Below are 19319 nucleotides of genomic sequence, written 5' to 3'. Positions count from 1 at the left end.
AAATTTCTATTGGTTTTGATTATAGGCTACTACAAAAGTTTGAAGGAGGTCTTTTGCTACCCTCACATGCTTGTTTCTACATCCCAAATTGTATATAGAAGTATATCACATTTTATGTGATAGCAAGATGGCCAGCTAGTTTCCTATTTCCTGAGTATGTTGTCCAATACAAGTTCTTGTCTAAAAACAGTGTGCAACAGACATTCATTTATACATATACATAAACATATATGGGCTCTCATGAGCATCTTGTTTAAACATTTTTTTTTAAAGGCATAGTTATAAAAGTTCTGTCATCATTTCACCAGCATTTTGCTCCAAACCTGTATTAGTTTCTTATTTTGGCTGAACACAAAACAAGATATTTTTAGAAATGTCCAAGTGAACTCAATGTTAACCAAAAGGGTTTTTTAACAACTTTCTTCAAAATATCTTCTTCTATGTTCCTCGGAAGAAAGTCCAACAGGTTTAGGATGACAGAGTTTTCATTTTTGAGTGAACTATTTATTTAACATAGTTCTGAGTGTGTTATTACTTAAACAAATGAACTTGTTTATGCTAAAAGCTTTTATAATATCCATATACCACAAACAAAGACATTTCCCAGTGTCACCTTGCAGTTGCTGTTGTGGTCCGGGTCACAGTGATCCCCTACTCTAAGCTCAAATACAAGGGTCTGCCAGACAACAAGAGATGTGGTAAAAGCTTGTGGCTTGTCCTCTAAATGTGTTCTATTTTTCATCTTTTCTTTGGGGGATTGTTGGTTGGTAGAGGAGGGTGTTGCAGCAGACGCAGGCCTTTTCCGGAGATGAAAAACGGTTTGGTAGTTTGAGAAGCAGCATCTGTCCCTTTTCTTCTCCTCTCTCCCCTTTAATTACACAACACAATAGCCACGAGATGTGCCCATAATCTGCACACATAATCAGCCTCTCTTTTCTCTCTTCCGAGCCCCTATTCCGTACGCTAATTCAATATAAATGTAAATTAACACGCGAAAAGAATAAAGAAATCTCAATCTATTTACATGACTAATCACAATAAACGCGTTCCACATGAAATATGAATTAATGCATCTCGATTAGGGGAAAAGGGGGTTGTGGGTGTCAGGCAAGGAACACTTAAGCTGGTCAAACTTTTTTTTTTTTTTTCTCACACACTATTGTGTTTGTGGAGTGTCTGTAAAAGGCAGGTTAAGGTTGATATGAAAAAATTTACAAGACTGTGTTATTAGTATCATTGGAGACAACACTTACAATAGTGAATACAAAGTCTGGTGAATATAACCTTAATTTAGGATTATGATGGATTAAATAATTATATATATATATAAAAAAACATGAAATCTATCTGTCAGATAATGTTACCAGCTTCACTCCTTGCTAAACTGCAATATTAATAAATTGAAAGAAAAAGAAGATACAATTTTCTCAAAACTTCATGGTTGAACTGATATCTGAGGTACTGGGCTAAAACAAGAGGAACTAATGATTGGATTAGTAGAATTATTTGATGTTCATGGATTCAAATCTTTAAAATACATTCAGAGTTAGTTTGAGGCAATTAATAAAACTTGGCGTTTGCTTTGTTTTATGCCTGTGAAATTATCAGTACTTACTTTTTAGAATGATGGAAATTTTGATCATCCTATCTATATATTTTTTTAAATACTGTTATGGAATCATCTGTGTCAGATTTACCCGTTTCTAAATGGTGGATAAAAGCTAAATAAATGGTGATGATCACTCTATTTGTCAGATGGACTGTCACTATGTCCTAGGCGGTTCTCTGCCAGAATAATGTTATATGATCAGACTTTATAATGATAGTCAAAAAATCTGGCTCTTCGAGCCTAGAGAACAAACTGACTGAAAATGAGGATTTTGTGAAAATTAAATAAGAGCAGCACAATACAACCACAAAGAATATTGTCAGTAAAATGATAAACACATTTTGGTAACTTTGAACAGAAACAGAAAACTTAAATATAATATAAATAAAAATCAAATCCAATATAAAACAAACTCAATACAAACATAACTTGTTTCCAAAAATTTATTTGAGGGACTAAGCAGGTGACAGGTGAAATTTAAGAAGTTTTTTATTTATTATTTACTTTTCAAATGTCAGATTTACTTAGTTTGCATCTCACAGCTTTTGTATAGAAGCACGTTCATAAATGGAATCAGTTCAGTATAATAAATGGAGGTGGTTTGGCACAGAGAGGAATGATTCAATGAGAGTAAAGCCTTGCATGTATCATAATGACTAATACAAGCAAGGCATCATCTGATATATATAAAACTGATTGTGCCTTTCTGAAACGAGCAATATTTCTGATTTGTATGCTTTTTGGACATCTCAGAAATTCAATAATAATTAACTTGATCATGTTTGTTTTATGACTCTAGGTGAGCACTGACAGATTTTTCACATGAATGAAACATTAAACCCAATTTATTTATTATAAACTGCTAATGTTCCATATCATTTGTCTGTTTTATGCGGTACAGTAAGTTGCAGTGATTAAATTAACATAATTCATGAAGGTTGACTAAATGATTGATTGTGTATTGGATATTATCATCACAAATTATGATGGAGTAGACATTGACTATTTTGTCTTGTTTTGTGTGTTGTTACAGTGATGTCATATAAAAATTATGTTTTTCTATTCGAGTTTAAGCCCTCGGTCTAATTTTGTTTATAAACAATGCAGAAAAATATGAGAAGGAATTGATGCCCTGAAGTAAATCTAATGATGTCAGATTTTAGAGAAATAAATAACTGCCCAGAGATCACAGCCGAGACTGTGCTTACATAAAAACTGCATTTCAGCAAACACGCTTCCTTCTGTTTGGGTTTGCTTGTACTATTATCCAGCCACAGAACTCCTACAGTACATCTGCTTGTAAACCACATATTGATCTTTACTGATCTCACTATTATGGTTTTTCTGAGGTGTTATCTGTTACACATTTTCATTTTAAGTACTTGAAGTACTATGACTTTAGATTACTTAAATAGCCTTTGGCAACTTTACTGAAAGTATTCTTGTAATCCTAATGACTACATTATAAATAATATAAGGTGTGTCCCAGTCTGCGTATAAATGCACTATTCAAAGCCATTTTTTATTATAAATAGGGTTTGCTCTGAAAATTCCAATAAGAAGTAGTGTGGAACGTCATACTCAACAGTCGCAGCTTGGGGACAGGCTATCAGACTCCGGTGCTGGATTACAAAATAACCATATATATATATATATATATATATATATATAAAAAATTAAGTACATTGAAAAAGTGCTTAGTGTATAGTGTCATTCGGGACAAAAAAGTTATTGCACTGATATGCATTATATTTGTGAAACTGCAATGTGTTTTAAAGGGATTGTTAGTGTTAGAGTGGTGACTTTAATTGTACATAAAAAAGCACATGCTTCAAAAATGTGGCCAGTCTATATTCTTAAGACTGAATTATATAAGAGGGTGCATTTAAAGCATGTAAATAGCAATACAAAACATAAATAGGCAATCAACATTTAATGCAAATTAATCTGAACTGTGTCTGGTCATGCTCACAGGTATTTCTGATGACAATGTATTGGAGGAAAGCCGCAGACAGAATGCTCTCTCTAGCACCGCTCCACACAACCGTTACCTCCGAAATGTGGCCCAGAACCCTTCAGAGGAGGAGAAAGAGGAGGACAGAGGCGTGCAGAATCTGGGACTTGCCAAAGGTTTGTGTCCCAGCTGGACGCTGTGCCTGTAGGGTAGAAGCCAAAGTCAGAGGAGCGAAGCAGTCTCATGCAGTGTTGATTCATAAAGATATTCAGTTTTGTATTTTTCAAGGTTGCATCATCGAGTCAGATATTAAAAGGTAAGATTTGTCAGCGTGGTGGAGGCGGCATTTACTCATGAAATTTATTTCAGCAGGCAACCTTTTTTAGCCAATACAACTTGCTTTTGACTGCTTTAAGCTCTCAACAGTATCTGGGAGAGAATTTCAAGGTTACAAAGATGTTCCAGTTATTGATTTAAAAGTAATTGAATTCTTCCCTTCTGTTTCCTAGAACCACGGTTAATATATGTTTTCAACTATTAGTCAAGTTGTTTTATTCATTTTGTGTTGTTGTTTTTTGGTGTTAATAAAAGTCAAAGCTCATCAGATTCCCTCATAGTAACTAACTTTCATTTCTATAGGTTTTTTTGACACCAGGAGAAAGAAACTATTGCAGAAGGAGTCCGACACCAAAAAGAAGCGGATGCCAAGACTGGCTCCTCGGATTGGGGTGTGGTTCTAACAATTTTTACAATATACAGAATATTTTGTGTGTGTTGTCTTTACTGTTCATTTTCAAAAAAATAGGGTATATAAAGACATGCCTATTAAATACTGTCACACAAATTATACAAATTAATCTTTTTAAGTAGCCCACATAAAAAGCTTCTTTCTAAATGTTCTGTTTTGACAAGTTGCATTCATGTAGTGTTGTCAAAGTCCGTATGGCCCACTATAGATCGCAATCACATCTGCTTAGTGTAATTATTGTAACCTTTTCTATTGTGTTTTTTGGCAATGCCCCAACATTTGGAACAAGCCAGGTTGCATGTCACCAACTCATGATTTTCCCAATCTTTCATTATCCTGATCTGATGTATAAAAAGCAAAAGGAGGCAGGATGGTGAGAGAAGGTAGAACAGGTCGGACTAGGGTACTGAGGAAAGTGAGCAGGACAAGGGAGAAAAATAGGGGGAAAGGATTTTTAAATTATTCATTTACCAATGTGAGAGAACACGTTTTCACCAGTCTGCCTTTTGATCCAGTCTTAAGCACTGTATGAATATTTCAGAAAATACTCCAGATGTGGTATGTTCTACCAGAACTGGGAGCATGGCTTTAATTTTACTCTGACTACTGCATGTGTGTTTCGTTTTGTTTTTCGATATGAAACAGAAACCCAAATCTGTGCAAAAGCATAGTTCCCATATAAAAAACAAATCAAAGAGATGAAGAGCTACATAGACACATTTTAGTTATACATTGAAAAGCTTCTACTCTGATGTGTTATAGTACATTTTTGCTGATGCCTAGTTAATATGTATTATTTGTTGATAGATATTTATGCTGTTAATTAGCATTGTTGTGAACTGAGGCACTTTGTTTTAATCGAGTGCCGTTTCATTTTCAAAGCCATGAATGTCTGTTCATGCTGTACAGAAATAGCCTAACTAATAAATTGTGTTTTGGGGAAAAAAACCTCAACCCAAAACATTTGAACCATACTAGAAAATGGCTTGCTGTTTACTTACAGTTGTAAAGGTTTTACTTTGTAATGTTGACAGAAAAGGCTTATTTCGGATGCGTGTGTGTCTGGTTATTTTCTATTTTACCATACACAAATAAAGCTTAAAGTTGCACAATTTTTGTATGTTCTGTAAATGTATGAACACTTATTTACAAAAAAAGTTTTTGTGTATTACAGAAGATTTATAATTGCCACTGCATTAAAGCGGCTTGTGGAGTACAGTATTATTCATGGCAAGGTATGCTCACATGACCTGTAGAGTAATTTGGGTCTGGTTTGGTTGACTGAAGTCTCACAGGGCTTAATTATAGCACAGCACCAGCTATATCAGTGGGCCACCTTCCATTGCTTTTAATTTGCAAGCTGTCTCAACTCAGATAAATATAGATCCTGATGGGAAGGAATGCTTCAGATTCAGGTGGTTCTGATTGAAAGAAATCAAATGTACTGGTTATAAATGTGCCATGCATGGACCTTTGAAGTGTGTGTTTGTGACGGTCATGGATTGACCACACATTTAACATGGACTTGAGTTTAACAATGCACTCTCACGCACGCACGCACGCACACACACACCGACTGTTTACTGACACAAGAGTTTATTATGATTATTAATCGAAATGAGTAAATGAAATACATGGGTGCTTCTCAATTCTTATTTGTGCATCCTCGTTTCCTTTCCTTGCGTCTCAGCTCCACCCCCTGTAGGACACAAGGGAAGGCTGCAAGGAAAGAAAATGAGGATGGAGGGATCGAAGGAAAGCTTATTTGTATATTGGAATATTGCACTTGAGCGTCACTTCACTGTGTCATCAACTGCGCTCAAGGGATCTGCCATTATGTTGTTAAAGTTTGGTTATTTAAGAAATTAATAAATAATAAAGATAAAGCAAGATGCCCTGTTGATATATGTGTGATATATGATTTATGTAAACTGCAAAGGTAAAGCATAAATGGAAATTATTGTGACAGATGTGAAGGGGGAGGAGAATTTATACGTGCGTCAGGTTACTCGACAAGAAAGACGTCCGCATAGGATACACCGGTGCATCATCACTCATGACTCAGGAAGCCTCCTCTCTCCTCGTTCCTCGCCTCCTTGTGGTCCAATTAGAGAATTGAGATGTCCTTCAAGATGGCTGAGCTCGATCGGTTTCCGGGTCATAGGATGGAGGATGGAGGATGGAGGAGCGAGGAAATTATTGAGAAGCACCCCCTGTTGTCTTTATGCAATATTGTCTGGCCCATAATTTTAGAGCTCCGACGGGAAAATAGTGGCTGGAATCTTTGGTTCAGCTAAGGTTGGGAATCTACTATTTAATAATTGAGCGTGGCTGTTTCAGGGACAACGCGGCCGAGTTGCTTCTGTTATTTCCTGTTCAATGTATTGTAAATTATATCGTCTGTTGCATAAGAGAGTATGTTATTTATTTTGTACATTATGGCAAAATGTTTCTTCTAGACTCTATATTTATGGGAAAACGTGTAAAGTCTTGTATTTGAGCCTGTCCCTCCCTATGGGGTAATGGTGTTGGCTGCCAGTAATGGAGTTAGTCTGTGTTGGTTGCTGCAGTGGACAGTGTGGCCTGAGTGCTGCAGGTATTTTGTACTTTGTTGACTTTTCTTTTTTTTGGTGTTCTTTTTGGTATTTTTGGTTATTTTTGGAAAGTTTGTATTTGGCATTATTGCCAAATAACAATTATTTTGTTTAATTTTTCCATTAATGTTATATTTTTGGGTTAGGATTTTTCATGTTTTTGCAAGTTTGAATAAATATTCATTTATACTTTAAACTTTTTGAATTCACTCATTACTGTGTTCCTATTACAAATGGGGTCAGAAGTGGGAAGGTCAGAAGAGTGCAGTAGTGAATTTCTCTCTCTCTATCTCTCTGCAAAAAACCAAACAAATTCATAATAATATTTTCGTTGTAGTTTTTATTTTTTTACTCTCCACTGCAGGCAACAGTGTTGGCCCATAATGGCTTCTAAAAAGGTGCGGGCGGTGCGAGCAGAGGTTGAGACACCTGCTAGAGCTAAGATGGAGGGAGATGATGGTGAATCGAATGCTGAGTTGGGGAGCGTCACTGAGGATGTCTCACTAGCGGAGCTAAGAGACATGTTCCGATCACATCTCGCACTGCACCAGGCTTGAGACCACTGCATGGAGCAAGAGGCTGGCCAACAGGAAGTTCGATGGAGAGCAATGCAGTATCAGTTCCCTTTCGTTGTCACTCCAAGTTATGTCGGATGACGACGAATGGGGTTACGCTTAGAAAGCCTATCAACTTTGAGTATACAAAACGAGCCAATGGCAAAGAAATGCCAATGGGTCTGCGGAATTTGCATGGCGTAACTCCGCCCCACCTCTTGTGTATAAAAGGAGGATGCCGGCAACATGCAGATATGTTTTCGCTTCGGAGCCAAGTTTATTCTTCCCTCCACAAGCCATTTCTGATCAACTGTCAGCTACGAGATGAGCAAACTCTCTGGTGTTGGTGTGACGGCGATCTCCAGCGAGTGCACACTTTCCTACTAATCTGTGCAGTGATTTGCCAGTTAGTGTGTTTCTCCCTGGTCGCTTCAGCATCCTCTGGGTTTTCCTCTCACAAAAGAGCTTTGCAGGCGGCACGTTTTATTAAAGATGCCTCGCCCGTGCACTTCTGGTTGCGGTAGGCTCATTTATGAATCTGATGGGCACAATCGCTGTTCTGTGTGTTTGGTCATTGATCACGCTAGAGCAGCGCTCGTGGATGACTCATGTTCTCTCTGTAGGAACATAACCATCGCGTCACTACGGTCGAGATTCAGTGATCTCGCAAGAGTGAGAGTACCCTCATCCACACCCGATCTAATATCTACTACTTCGTCTGGTGGCCAGGATGACCTGAGGGTGACAGTGTAGACCAAGGCACCGACTATCTGTCCGTGCCCCACACCCCCCTCTACAGTGACGCAACCCGTGAGTATTCAGGGGATTCCCGTGGGACCATCTTCGGATGCCCCGCGCGTTTCCTTTGGCACTCCAGAGGAAGATGCGATGTCTATCGCAGCATCACAGGGCGGGCCTGATTCTTCAGTAAGTGAAGACTCATCACTGCTGCCACCCTCTGGTGTGCATATGGCAGTGCCTGAGTCCGATCCTGAGATGACGGCCATGCTTGCCCGGGCGGCCGCGAGCATTGGTTTACAGTGGACCCCTCCACCCTGTCCCGAGTGCTTGCGCCTTTACGATTGGTTTTTGGGTGCGGCCGCCGACTCTCGTCCGTGGCCAACCCCAATACCTTTCTCCCGGACATGCATGTTGAGATCTCTAAATCCTGGAAGACCCCCATGTCTTCCCGTGATTGCTCGTTGATCTCATCCTCCTTTCCTCCCCTCGATGGGGCAGCTGCCCGTGGGTACACTGGGATCCCCCCGGTTGAATGCTCTGTTGCGATGCAACTGTGTCCTCAGAGTGCTTCTTCTTGGGGCGAACTTAAGCACCCATCCCAAGCCTGTAGATTTTCGTCTACGTCAGTGGCGAATTCTTACAGAGCGGCGGGACAGGCAGCTGCTTCTCTGCGCGCAGCTCATCGAAGAGCCCTGGGTCTGTTCTACCCTCGTACATGTCCCTGAGCATCTGGGCCAGGTAGACCTGCAGAGTGGCCATGGTCAATGAGCGACACCTTTGGCTGAACCTGGCTGATATGCGGGATGCCGAGCGGTCCCGGCTGCTCGACACCCCCATGTCCCAGGCCGGCCTTTTCGGCGGTGCAGTCAAGGACTTTGCCCAACAGTTCTCGACTGCCCAGAAACAGACTGAGGCCATTAAACATATTCTGCCCTGACGGCCCGCTGCTGCCTCTACCCAGCCGTCCGTGCAGAAGCCTCAGTCTGTTCGCCGCCGAGGGCGCCCTCCCGCGGCTCCCGCCCCTCCCGCCCGGCCCAAGTAGCACACAGAGTTCTCGGACGACAGTGTGCGCCGCCCCCGAGCCGTGCCACCCTCGTCCCCCTCTGTCTCAGAGTCGGATGACAGTGTGTGCCGTCCCCGGACCGCACCACTCTCACCCCACTCTGTCGCCAGACCCCTGGCAGAGCAGGCCTCTGCGGAACGCTCGTCCTTGCCTGGCCTCCTCTGTCAGGTCGCGGTTAATGAGCGTGCCCCCACACCAGGCCGCTATGCCGTCCACGTCCTGCACCACCGAGGGGACGTCTGCGTTTCACATGACCCCACTGGCACAGTTCTTGGGAGCCTGGCAAGAGCTTCCCACCCTGTCCCGCTGGGTCGCACAAACTATCAGGCTCGGCTACGCGATTTAGTTCACGCGGTCTCCTCCCAGCTTCAGGGGAGTCCGCTCCACTATGGTCGGTGGCAATGCCCCTATCATGAGAGCAGAGGTTGCTACCCTACTGGCGAAGGGTGCGATCGAGACCGGGACCAGGTTTGAGTACCCTTCCACCAGCTGGCTACCATCACTTCCGCTAGAGCATCGTCCACAAGAAATGCCTACGCGTTGAAGTGGAACCTCTTCATCAACTGGTGCTCTTCTCACCGAGAAGACCCCCGGAGATGTTCGATCAGGGTCGTGCTTTCCTTCCTTCAAGATGGGTTGGAGCAAAGGCTGTCTCCCTCCACCCTGAAAGTATATGTTGCCGCTATCGCCGCACACGACGTAGTTGAAGGTAAGCCCTTGGGAAAGCACGACCTGATCGTCAGGTTCCTGAGAGGAGCGAGGAGACTGAATCCTCCTCGCCCTCCTCTCGTTCCGTCTTGGGACCTCTCAGTGGTTCTAACTGCCCTGCAGATTGCTCCCTTTGAGCCTTTTCAATCAGTGGAGCTTAAGTTCCTGTCAATGAAGACAGCGCTCCTGGTTGCATTGGCCTCCATCAAGAGGGTAATGATTGCTCTCCAAGCAAAGGCTGTCTCACTAGATATTGGACGCCATTGCTTTGGCATACCAGCAGCAAGGTTGACCGTGCCCCCTTGGTGTGACTGCCCACTCCACCCGGAGTGTGGCGTCCTCTTGGGCTCTAGCGCATGCGCATGGTGCCTCGCTAACAGACATCTATAGAGCTAAAGGCTGGGCGACTCCTAACACATTCGCTAGATTCTACAATCTCCGTGTGGAGCCTGTGTCCTCTCATGGACTCGCTTCAACCAGCCAGTACTAGGACCCGCTCAGGTGTCTTTGCTTGCTCACTATTCCACTCCACGGACTGGATATGTGCGATATTTTCCTCAGGTGAGCTTTTCCGAAAAGCCCTGAGTTCCTCCACCACTGCTGACGTTGACGCCAGTGTCTATTGCCTGCGCGTCGGCTAGGTGCCTCCCGTGTGCATGGTCACCCCTCTGGGCGACCCCCACATGTGTATTTTCACTGTAAGCCTCTCTGAGCATGTGTCTTTCCCTTGGCAAGCCACCTTGCCACCCCTGGGGTTGAAATATTCCACCTGCGGCTGGATACCCCAGTGTTCTCCATATGGATCTCTCTGGGTCATATGTGTATTCTCTAAGACCCCCCCCCCCCTGGGTTGCCAGTAAGTGCATATTTCCTCTGAGGCATGGAATATGCTCCCTAGTATACCTTGGTATTCCTGTGCTAAAAAGGAGTCCTTCGTCCGTGCTAGTCTCATGACAGGGGTCTCAGATTTACGCAGGACACTGGAAGACAGCTGTGAAGGTGGCGTGATTAGACTGGAAACCCCATTTGTCGTCATCCGACGTAACTTGGAGTGACAACGAAAGTGAATGTCTCGGTTAGGTATGTAACCCTCGTTCCCTGAGTAGGGAACGGAGACGTTACGTCTTCCTGCCACTTCCGCTGTACCACGGGGATCGCCTGAGCTCAGTCTAGGCTCCTCAGCGAAGAAACATATCTGCATGTTGCTGGCGTCCTCCTTTTATACCCACAAGGTGGGGCGGAGTTACGCTATGCAAATTCCGCAGACCCATGGCATTTCTTTGCCATTTTGGCTCGATTTGTATACTCGAAGTTGATAGGCTTTCCAAGCGAAACCGCATTCGTCGTCATCCTACGTAAAGTCTCCGTTCCCTACTCAGGGAACGAGGGTTACATACGTAACCGAGACGTTCTCTCTACTACAACAGGAAGTGCTGGTGAGAACTACACCAGATCCACGGCTTGGTAGTGGTATCCAGTATTGCCTTCCATTACAACCAACAGTCCAGCGAGTACCCTCAGTTTTACAGGATGGTCCAATCAGCAACAGATGACATCACCAGCAGCAAGGCCAGAGTCAACTGAGAATTGAGAGGGAGCCACACCTGCAACGACTGAGTGAGACAGACGATGTAGAGCATTATGGGAGACTCCCTTGATTATGAAAAGGTCAAGGCAGCCATTCTTGCTAAGTATGATATCAACTCAGAGACTTATTGTCTTCAGTTCCGCTCTACAGAGCTGAAGGAGGATGAAACTCCTTTGTTGTATGCCAGAATTAAAGAATATTATTCCAAGTGGGTGCAGCCACAGCATCATACTAAGGAGGAGATTGGAGAGAGAATTGTTTTGGAGCAGTTTTTGCGCACGCTGGCACCTGATCTTCAAGTCTGGATTAGGGAATGAGATCCTGGGTCTGCTGCTTAAGCTGCAAGTTGAGCAGACACTTTTGTGGCAGCTTGACTCAAGACTCAGCCATGGACATTCAAGCGGTGGAAGGAGAGTAAAGACCCAAACAAGCTCCAGCACTCCTTCCCTACTACAGTTCGAGCCATCAATGAAGGCAAGTCTGTGAGTGATAAGGTTGGTTCTGTTAAACAAAGCCCTGTTTTAAAAGTTGGTGTGCGTGGGAGTCTTCTACCCAGGCTGTTCCAAGACCTAGGTGTGTGTGTACCATTCCAAGACCTAGCTGATTTAGTTAGCGAGGTCTTATGTTGATTTGGTTCTTAATGGACACAAGGTTAGGGCACTTGTAGACTCAGGAAGTAAGCAATCACTGGTGCATTGCACCTGACATGGTACTTGTAGTTTTGAGGAGTCATACATCTGTAGAACAGATTTGTTGTGTTCATGGAGAGGAAAGGCAGTACCCCACTGCAAGTACTGAGGTTAATGTACAGGGGCAGGCAGTAGGTGGAGGTAGGTGTAGTGGATGGTTTACCATATCCAATGATTTTGGGCTGAGACTTACCTGTTTTAGTAGATCTACTCACTGATGGCAATGAAAGCATTGGTAAGGAATGCAGTGTAGCTCTGACCCAGGGTTGGGCTCAGAAACAAAAGGCAGATGTTCAGGACCTGAGTATGTTACCTTACTTTGGGGCAGATTTGGAAGCTCAGCCAGGTACGCCTAGGAAACCTAAAAGACAAAAGAGACTAGAGAAACTCAGTTTTGCAGCAGAACATGGTTATGAATCTCTTGTAGAAGAGTGTATGGGCCCAGTAGAAATCTATCGAGGGATTGGGATGTTGAAGCAAGAGGATTCAGTGAGGACCAGTGAGGACCAGTTTTGTAAATTGTAAATTATATCGTCTGTTGCATAAGAGAGTATGTTATTTATTTTGTACATTATGGCAAAATGTTTCTTCTAGACTCTATATTTATGGGAAAACGTGTAAAGTCTTGTATTTGAGCCTGTCCCTCCCTATGGGGTAATGGTGTTGGCTGCCAGTAATGGAGTTAGTCTGTGTTGGTTGCTGCAGTGGACAGTGTGGCCTGAGTGCTGCAGGTATTTTGTACTTTGTTGACTTTTCTTTTTTTTGGTGTTCTTTTTGGTATTTTTGGTTATTTTTGGAAAGTTTGTATTTGGCATTATTGCCAAATAACAATTATTTTGTTTAATTTTTCCATTAATGTTATATTTTTGGGTTAGGATTTTTCATGTTTTTGCAAGTTTGAATAAATATTCATTTATACTTTAAACTTTTTGAATTCACTCATTACTGTGTTCCTATTACAAATGGGGTCAGAAGTGGGAAGGTCAGAAGAGTGCAGTAGTGAATTTCTCTCTCTCTATCTCTCTGCAAAAAACCAAACAAATTCATAATAATATTTTCGTTGTAGTTTTTATTTTTTTACTCTCCACTGCAGGCAACAGTGTTGGCCCATAATGGCTTCTAAAAAGGTGCGGGCGGTGCGAGCAGAGGTTGAGACACCTGCTAGAGCTAAGATGGAGGGAGATGATGGTGAATCGAATGCTGAGTTGGGGAGCGTCACTGAGGATGTCTCACTAGCGGAGCTAAGAGACATGTTCCGATCACATCTCGCACTGCACCAGGCTTGAGACCACTGCATGGAGCAAGAGGCTGGCCAACAGGAAGTTCGATGGAGAGCAATGCAGTATCAGTTCCCTTTCGTTGTCACTCCAAGTTATGTCGGATGACGACGAATGGGGTTACGCTTAGAAAGCCTATCAACTTTGAGTATACAAAACGAGCCAATGGCAAAGAAATGCCAATGGGTCTGCGGAATTTGCATGGCGTAACTCCGCCCCACCTCTTGTGTATAAAAGGAGGATGCCGGCAACATGCAGATATGTTTTCGCTTCGGAGCCAAGTTTATTCTTCCCTCCACAAGCCATTTCTGATCAACTGTCAGCTACGAGATGAGCAAACTCTCTGGTGTTGGTGTGACGGCGATCTCCAGCGAGTGCACACTTTCCTACTAATCTGTGCAGTGATTTGCCAGTTAGTGTGTTTCTCCCTGGTCGCTTCAGCATCCTCTGGGTTTTCCTCTCACAAAAGAGCTTTGCAGGCGGCACGTTTTATTAAAGATGCCTCGCCCGTGCACTTCTGGTTGCGGTAGGCTCATTTATGAATCTGATGGGCACAATCGCTGTTCTGTGTGTTTGGTCATTGATCACGCTAGAGCAGCGCTCGTGGATGACTCATGTTCTCTCTGTAGGAACATAACCATCGCGTCACTACGGTCGAGATTCAGTGATCTCGCAAGAGTGAGAGTACCCTCATCCACACCCGATCTAATATCTACTACTTCGTCTGGTGGCCAGGATGACCTGAGGGTGACAGTGTAGACCAAGGCACCGACTATCTGTCCGTGCCCCACACCCCCCTCTACAGTGACGCAACCCGTGAGTATTCAGGGGATTCCCGTGGGACCATCTTCGGATGCCCCGCGCGTTTCCTTTGGCACTCCAGAGGAAGATGCGATGTCTATCGCAGCATCACAGGGCGGGCCTGATTCTTCAGTAAGTGAAGACTCATCACTGCTGCCACCCTCTGGTGTGCATATGGCAGTGCCTGAGTCCGATCCTGAGATGACGGCCATGCTTGCCCGGGCGGCCGCGAGCATTGGTTTACAGTGGACCCCTCCACCCTGTCCCGAGTGCTTGCGCCTTTACGATTGGTTTTTGGGTGCGGCCGCCGACTCTCGTCCGTGGCCAACCCCAATACCTTTCTCCCGGACATGCATGTTGAGATCTCTAAATCCTGGAAGACCCCCATGTCTTCCCGTGATTGCTCGTTGATCTCATCCTCCTTTCCTCCCCTCGATGGGGCAGCTGCCCGTGGGTACACTGGGATCCCCCCGGTTGAATGCTCTGTTGCGATGCAACTGTGTCCTCAGAGTGCTTCTTCTTGGGGCGAACTTAAGCACCCATCCCAAGCCTGTAGATTTTCGTCTACGTCAGTGGCGAATTCTTACAGAGCGGCGGGACAGGCAGCTGCTTCTCTGCGCGCAGCTCATCGAAGAGCCCTGGGTCTGTTCTACCCTCGTACATGTCCCTGAGCATCTGGGCCAGGTAGACCTGCAGAGTGGCCATGGTCAATGAGCGACACCTTTGGCTGAACCTGGCTGATATGCGGGATGCCGAGCGGTCCCGGCTGCTCGACACCCCCATGTCCCAGGCCGGCCTTTTCGGCGGTGCAGTCAAGGACTTTGCCCAACAGTTCTCGACTGCCCAGAAACAGACTGAGGCCATTAAACATATTCTGCCCTGACGGCCCGCTGCTGCCTCTACCCAGCCGTCCGTGCAGAAGCCTCAGTCTGTTCGCCGCCGAGGGCGCCCTCCCGCGGCTCCCGCCCCTCCCGCCCGGCCCAAGTAGCACACAGAGTTCTCGGACGACAGTGTGCGCCGCCCCCGAGCCGTGCCACCCTCGTCCCCCTCTGTCTCAGAGTCGGATGACAGTGTGTGCCGTCCCCGGACCGCACCACTCTCACCCCACTCTGTCGCCAGACCCCTGGCAGAGCAGGCCTCTGCGGAACGCTCGTCCTTGCCTGGCCTCCTCTGTCAGGTCGCGGTTAATGAGCGTGCCCCCACACCAGGCCGCTATGCCGTCCACGTCCTGCACCACCGAGGGGACGTCTGCGTTTCACATGACCCCACTGGCACAGTTCTTGGGAGCCTGGCAAGAGCTTCCCACCCTGTCCCGCTGGGTCGCACAAACTATCAGGCTCGGCTACGCGATTTAGTTCACGCGGTCTCCTCCCAGCTTCAGGGGAGTCCGCTCCACTATGGTCGGTGGCAATGCCCCTATCATGAGAGCAGAGGTTGCTACCCTACTGGCGAAGGGTGCGATCGAGACCGGGACCAGGTTTGAGTACCCTTCCACCAGCTGGCTACCATCACTTCCGCTAGAGCATCGTCCACAAGAAATGCCTACGCGTTGAAGTGGAACCTCTTCATCAACTGGTGCTCTTCTCACCGAGAAGACCCCCGGAGATGTTCGATCAGGGTCGTGCTTTCCTTCCTTCAAGATGGGTTGGAGCAAAGGCTGTCTCCCTCCACCCTGAAAGTATATGTTGCCGCTATCGCCGCACACGACGTAGTTGAAGGTAAGCCCTTGGGAAAGCACGACCTGATCGTCAGGTTCCTGAGAGGAGCGAGGAGACTGAATCCTCCTCGCCCTCCTCTCGTTCCGTCTTGGGACCTCTCAGTGGTTCTAACTGCCCTGCAGATTGCTCCCTTTGAGCCTTTTCAATCAGTGGAGCTTAAGTTCCTGTCAATGAAGACAGCGCTCCTGGTTGCATTGGCCTCCATCAAGAGGGTAATGATTGCTCTCCAAGCAAAGGCTGTCTCACTAGATATTGGACGCCATTGCTTTGGCATACCAGCAGCAAGGTTGACCGTGCCCCCTTGGTGTGACTGCCCACTCCACCCGGAGTGTGGCGTCCTCTTGGGCTCTAGCGCATGCGCATGGTGCCTCGCTAACAGACATCTATAGAGCTAAAGGCTGGGCGACTCCTAACACATTCGCTAGATTCTACAATCTCCGTGTGGAGCCTGTGTCCTCTCATGGACTCGCTTCAACCAGCCAGTACTAGGACCCGCTCAGGTGTCTTTGCTTGCTCACTATTCCACTCCACGGACTGGATATGTGCGATATTTTCCTCAGGTGAGCTTTTCCGAAAAGCCCTGAGTTCCTCCACCACTGCTGACGTTGACGCCAGTGTCTATTGCCTGCGCGTCGGCTAGGTGCCTCCCGTGTGCATGGTCACCCCTCTGGGCGACCCCCACATGTGTATTTTCACTGTAAGCCTCTCTGAGCATGTGTCTTTCCCTTGGCAAGCCACCTTGCCACCCCTGGGGTTGAAATATTCCACCTGCGGCTGGATACCCCAGTGTTCTCCATATGGATCTCTCTGGGTCATATGTGTATTCTCTAAGACCCCCCCCCCCCTGGGTTGCCAGTAAGTGCATATTTCCTCTGAGGCATGGAATATGCTCCCTAGTATACCTTGGTATTCCTGTGCTAAAAAGGAGTCCTTCGTCCGTGCTAGTCTCATGACAGGGGTCTCAGATTTACGCAGGACACTGGAAGACAGCTGTGAAGGTGGCGTGATTAGACTGGAAACCCCATTTGTCGTCATCCGACGTAACTTGGAGTGACAACGAAAGTGAATGTCTCGGTTAGGTATGTAACCCTCGTTCCCTGAGTAGGGAACGGAGACGTTACGTCTTCCTGCCACTTCCGCTGTACCACGGGGATCGCCTGAGCTCAGTCTAGGCTCCTCAGCGAAGAAACATATCTGCATGTTGCTGGCGTCCTCCTTTTATACCCACAAGGTGGGGCGGAGTTACGCTATGCAAATTCCGCAGACCCATGGCATTTCTTTGCCATTTTGGCTCGATTTGTATACTCGAAGTTGATAGGCTTTCCAAGCGAAACCGCATTCGTCGTCATCCTACGTAAAGTCTCCGTTCCCTACTCAGGGAACGAGGGTTACATACGTAACCGAGACGTTCTCTCTACTACAACAGGAAGTGCTGGTGAGAACTACACCAGATCCACGGCTTGGTAGTGGTATCCAGTATTGCCTTCCATTACAACCAACAGTCCAGCGAGTACCCTCAGTTTTACAGGATGGTCCAATCAGCAACAGATGACATCACCAGCAGCAAGGCCAGAGTCAACTGAGAATTGAGAGGGAGCCACACCTGCAACGACTGAGTGAGACAGACGATGTAGAGCATTATGGGAGACTCCCTTGATTATGAAAAGGTCAAGGCAGCCATTCTTGCTAAGTATGATATCAACTCAGAGACTTATTGTCTTCAGTTCCGCTCTACAGAGCTGAAGGAGGATGAAACTCCTTTGTTGTATGCCAGAATTAAAGAATATTATTCCAAGTGGGTGCAGCCACAGCATCATACTAAGGAGGAGATTGGAGAGAGAATTGTTTTGGAGCAGTTTTTGCGCACGCTGGCACCTGATCTTCAAGTCTGGATTAGGGAATGAGATCCTGGGTCTGCTGCTTAAGCTGCAAGTTGAGCAGACACTTTTGTGGCAGCTTGACTCAAGACTCAGCCATGGACATTCAAGCGGTGGAAGGAGAGTAAAGACCCAAACAAGCTCCAGCACTCCTTCCCTACTACAGTTCGAGCCATCAATGAAGGCAAGTCTGTGAGTGATAAGGTTGGTTCTGTTAAACAAAGCCCTGTTTTAAAAGTTGGTGTGCGTGGGAGTCTTCTACCCAGGCTGTTCCAAGACCTAGGTGTGTGTGTACCATTCCAAGACCTAGCTGATTTAGTTAGCGAGGTCTTATGTTGATTTGGTTCTTAATGGACACAAGGTTAGGGCACTTGTAGACTCAGGAAGTAAGCAATCACTGGTGCATTGCACCTGACATGGTACTTGTAGTTTTGAGGAGTCATACATCTGTAGAACAGATTTGTTGTGTTCATGGAGAGGAAAGGCAGTACCCCACTGCAAGTACTGAGGTTAATGTACAGGGGCAGGCAGTAGGTGGAGGTAGGTGTAGTGGATGGTTTACCATATCCAATGATTTTGGGCTGAGACTTACCTGTTTTAGTAGATCTACTCACTGATGGCAATGAAAGCATTGGTAAGGAATGCAGTGTAGCTCTGACCCAGGGTTGGGCTCAGAAACAAAAGGCAGATGTTCAGGACCTGAGTATGTTACCTTACTTTGGGGCAGATTTGGAAGCTCAGCCAGGTACGCCTAGGAAACCTAAAAGACAAAAGAGACTAGAGAAACTCAGTTTTGCAGCAGAACATGGTTATGAATCTCTTGTAGAAGAGTGTATGGGCCCAGTAGAAATCTATCGAGGGATTGGGATGTTGAAGCAAGAGGATTCAGTGATTGGTCCCATATATAGGAAGGCTCAGGAAGAAGTACAAAACAATGATGCTGCACCAGGTAGTTTGGGGAATCTGCTTTATTAAGGATGGGGTGCTGTATAATAGGAAGGGAATAGATGCTCGAATAGTGGTCCCCTGGAAGGCAAAGGATATTGTGCTTGAGTTGGGCCATTCCATTCCCTGGGCCGGCCATTTAGAAAGGCAAAAGACGTCAGCTCGGATTAGCCGTCATTTTTTTTGGCCAAATATGAATACAGATGTGTAAGAATTTTGTAGAACTGGTCCTCAGTGCAAAAAATCTGCCAGTAGAGGTCCTCCTAGAGCCCCGTTAGAGTCACTCCCAGTAATCGGTGTGCCTTTGAACTGTTAGGGGTGGATGTGGTAGGGCCATTAGAGTGAAGTAAAGCTGGAAATCGCTTTATATTGGTAATCACAGATTACGCAACCAGATATCCTGAGGTTTTTCTTCTCAAGACAGTCAAGGCTAGGACAGTTGCAATTTGTCTT

General features: G+C 45.6%; 1 protein-coding gene across 2 annotated transcripts in view; it reads left to right on the top strand.

The window, feature by feature from the left end:
• Positions 1-5423, top strand: part of dnajb6b (DnaJ heat shock protein family (Hsp40) member B6b) — a 31141-nt gene extending 25718 nt beyond the window's left edge. For both annotated transcript variants that reach the window (XM_077229105.1, XM_077229106.1), the window contains exons 9-10: positions 3584-3739; positions 4203-5423. In XM_077229105.1, the coding sequence (XP_077085220.1) occupies positions 3584-3739; positions 4203-4303 (257 nt within the window). In that variant the 3' untranslated portion in view covers positions 4304-5423. The remainder of the gene's footprint in view (positions 1-3583; positions 3740-4202) is intronic.
• Positions 5424-19319: the final 13896 nt, after the last annotated feature.

Source organism: Siphateles boraxobius, unplaced genomic scaffold (assembly GCF_051911475.1).
Source record: "Siphateles boraxobius isolate OS27281-9 unplaced genomic scaffold, OSU_SipBor_1 130, whole genome shotgun sequence".
In the NCBI taxonomy this organism is placed as follows: Eukaryota; Metazoa; Chordata; class Actinopteri; order Cypriniformes; family Leuciscidae; genus Siphateles; species Siphateles boraxobius.
Note: the sequence above shows the minus strand (reverse complement) of the source record. Positions and strands in the feature narration are given on the sequence as shown.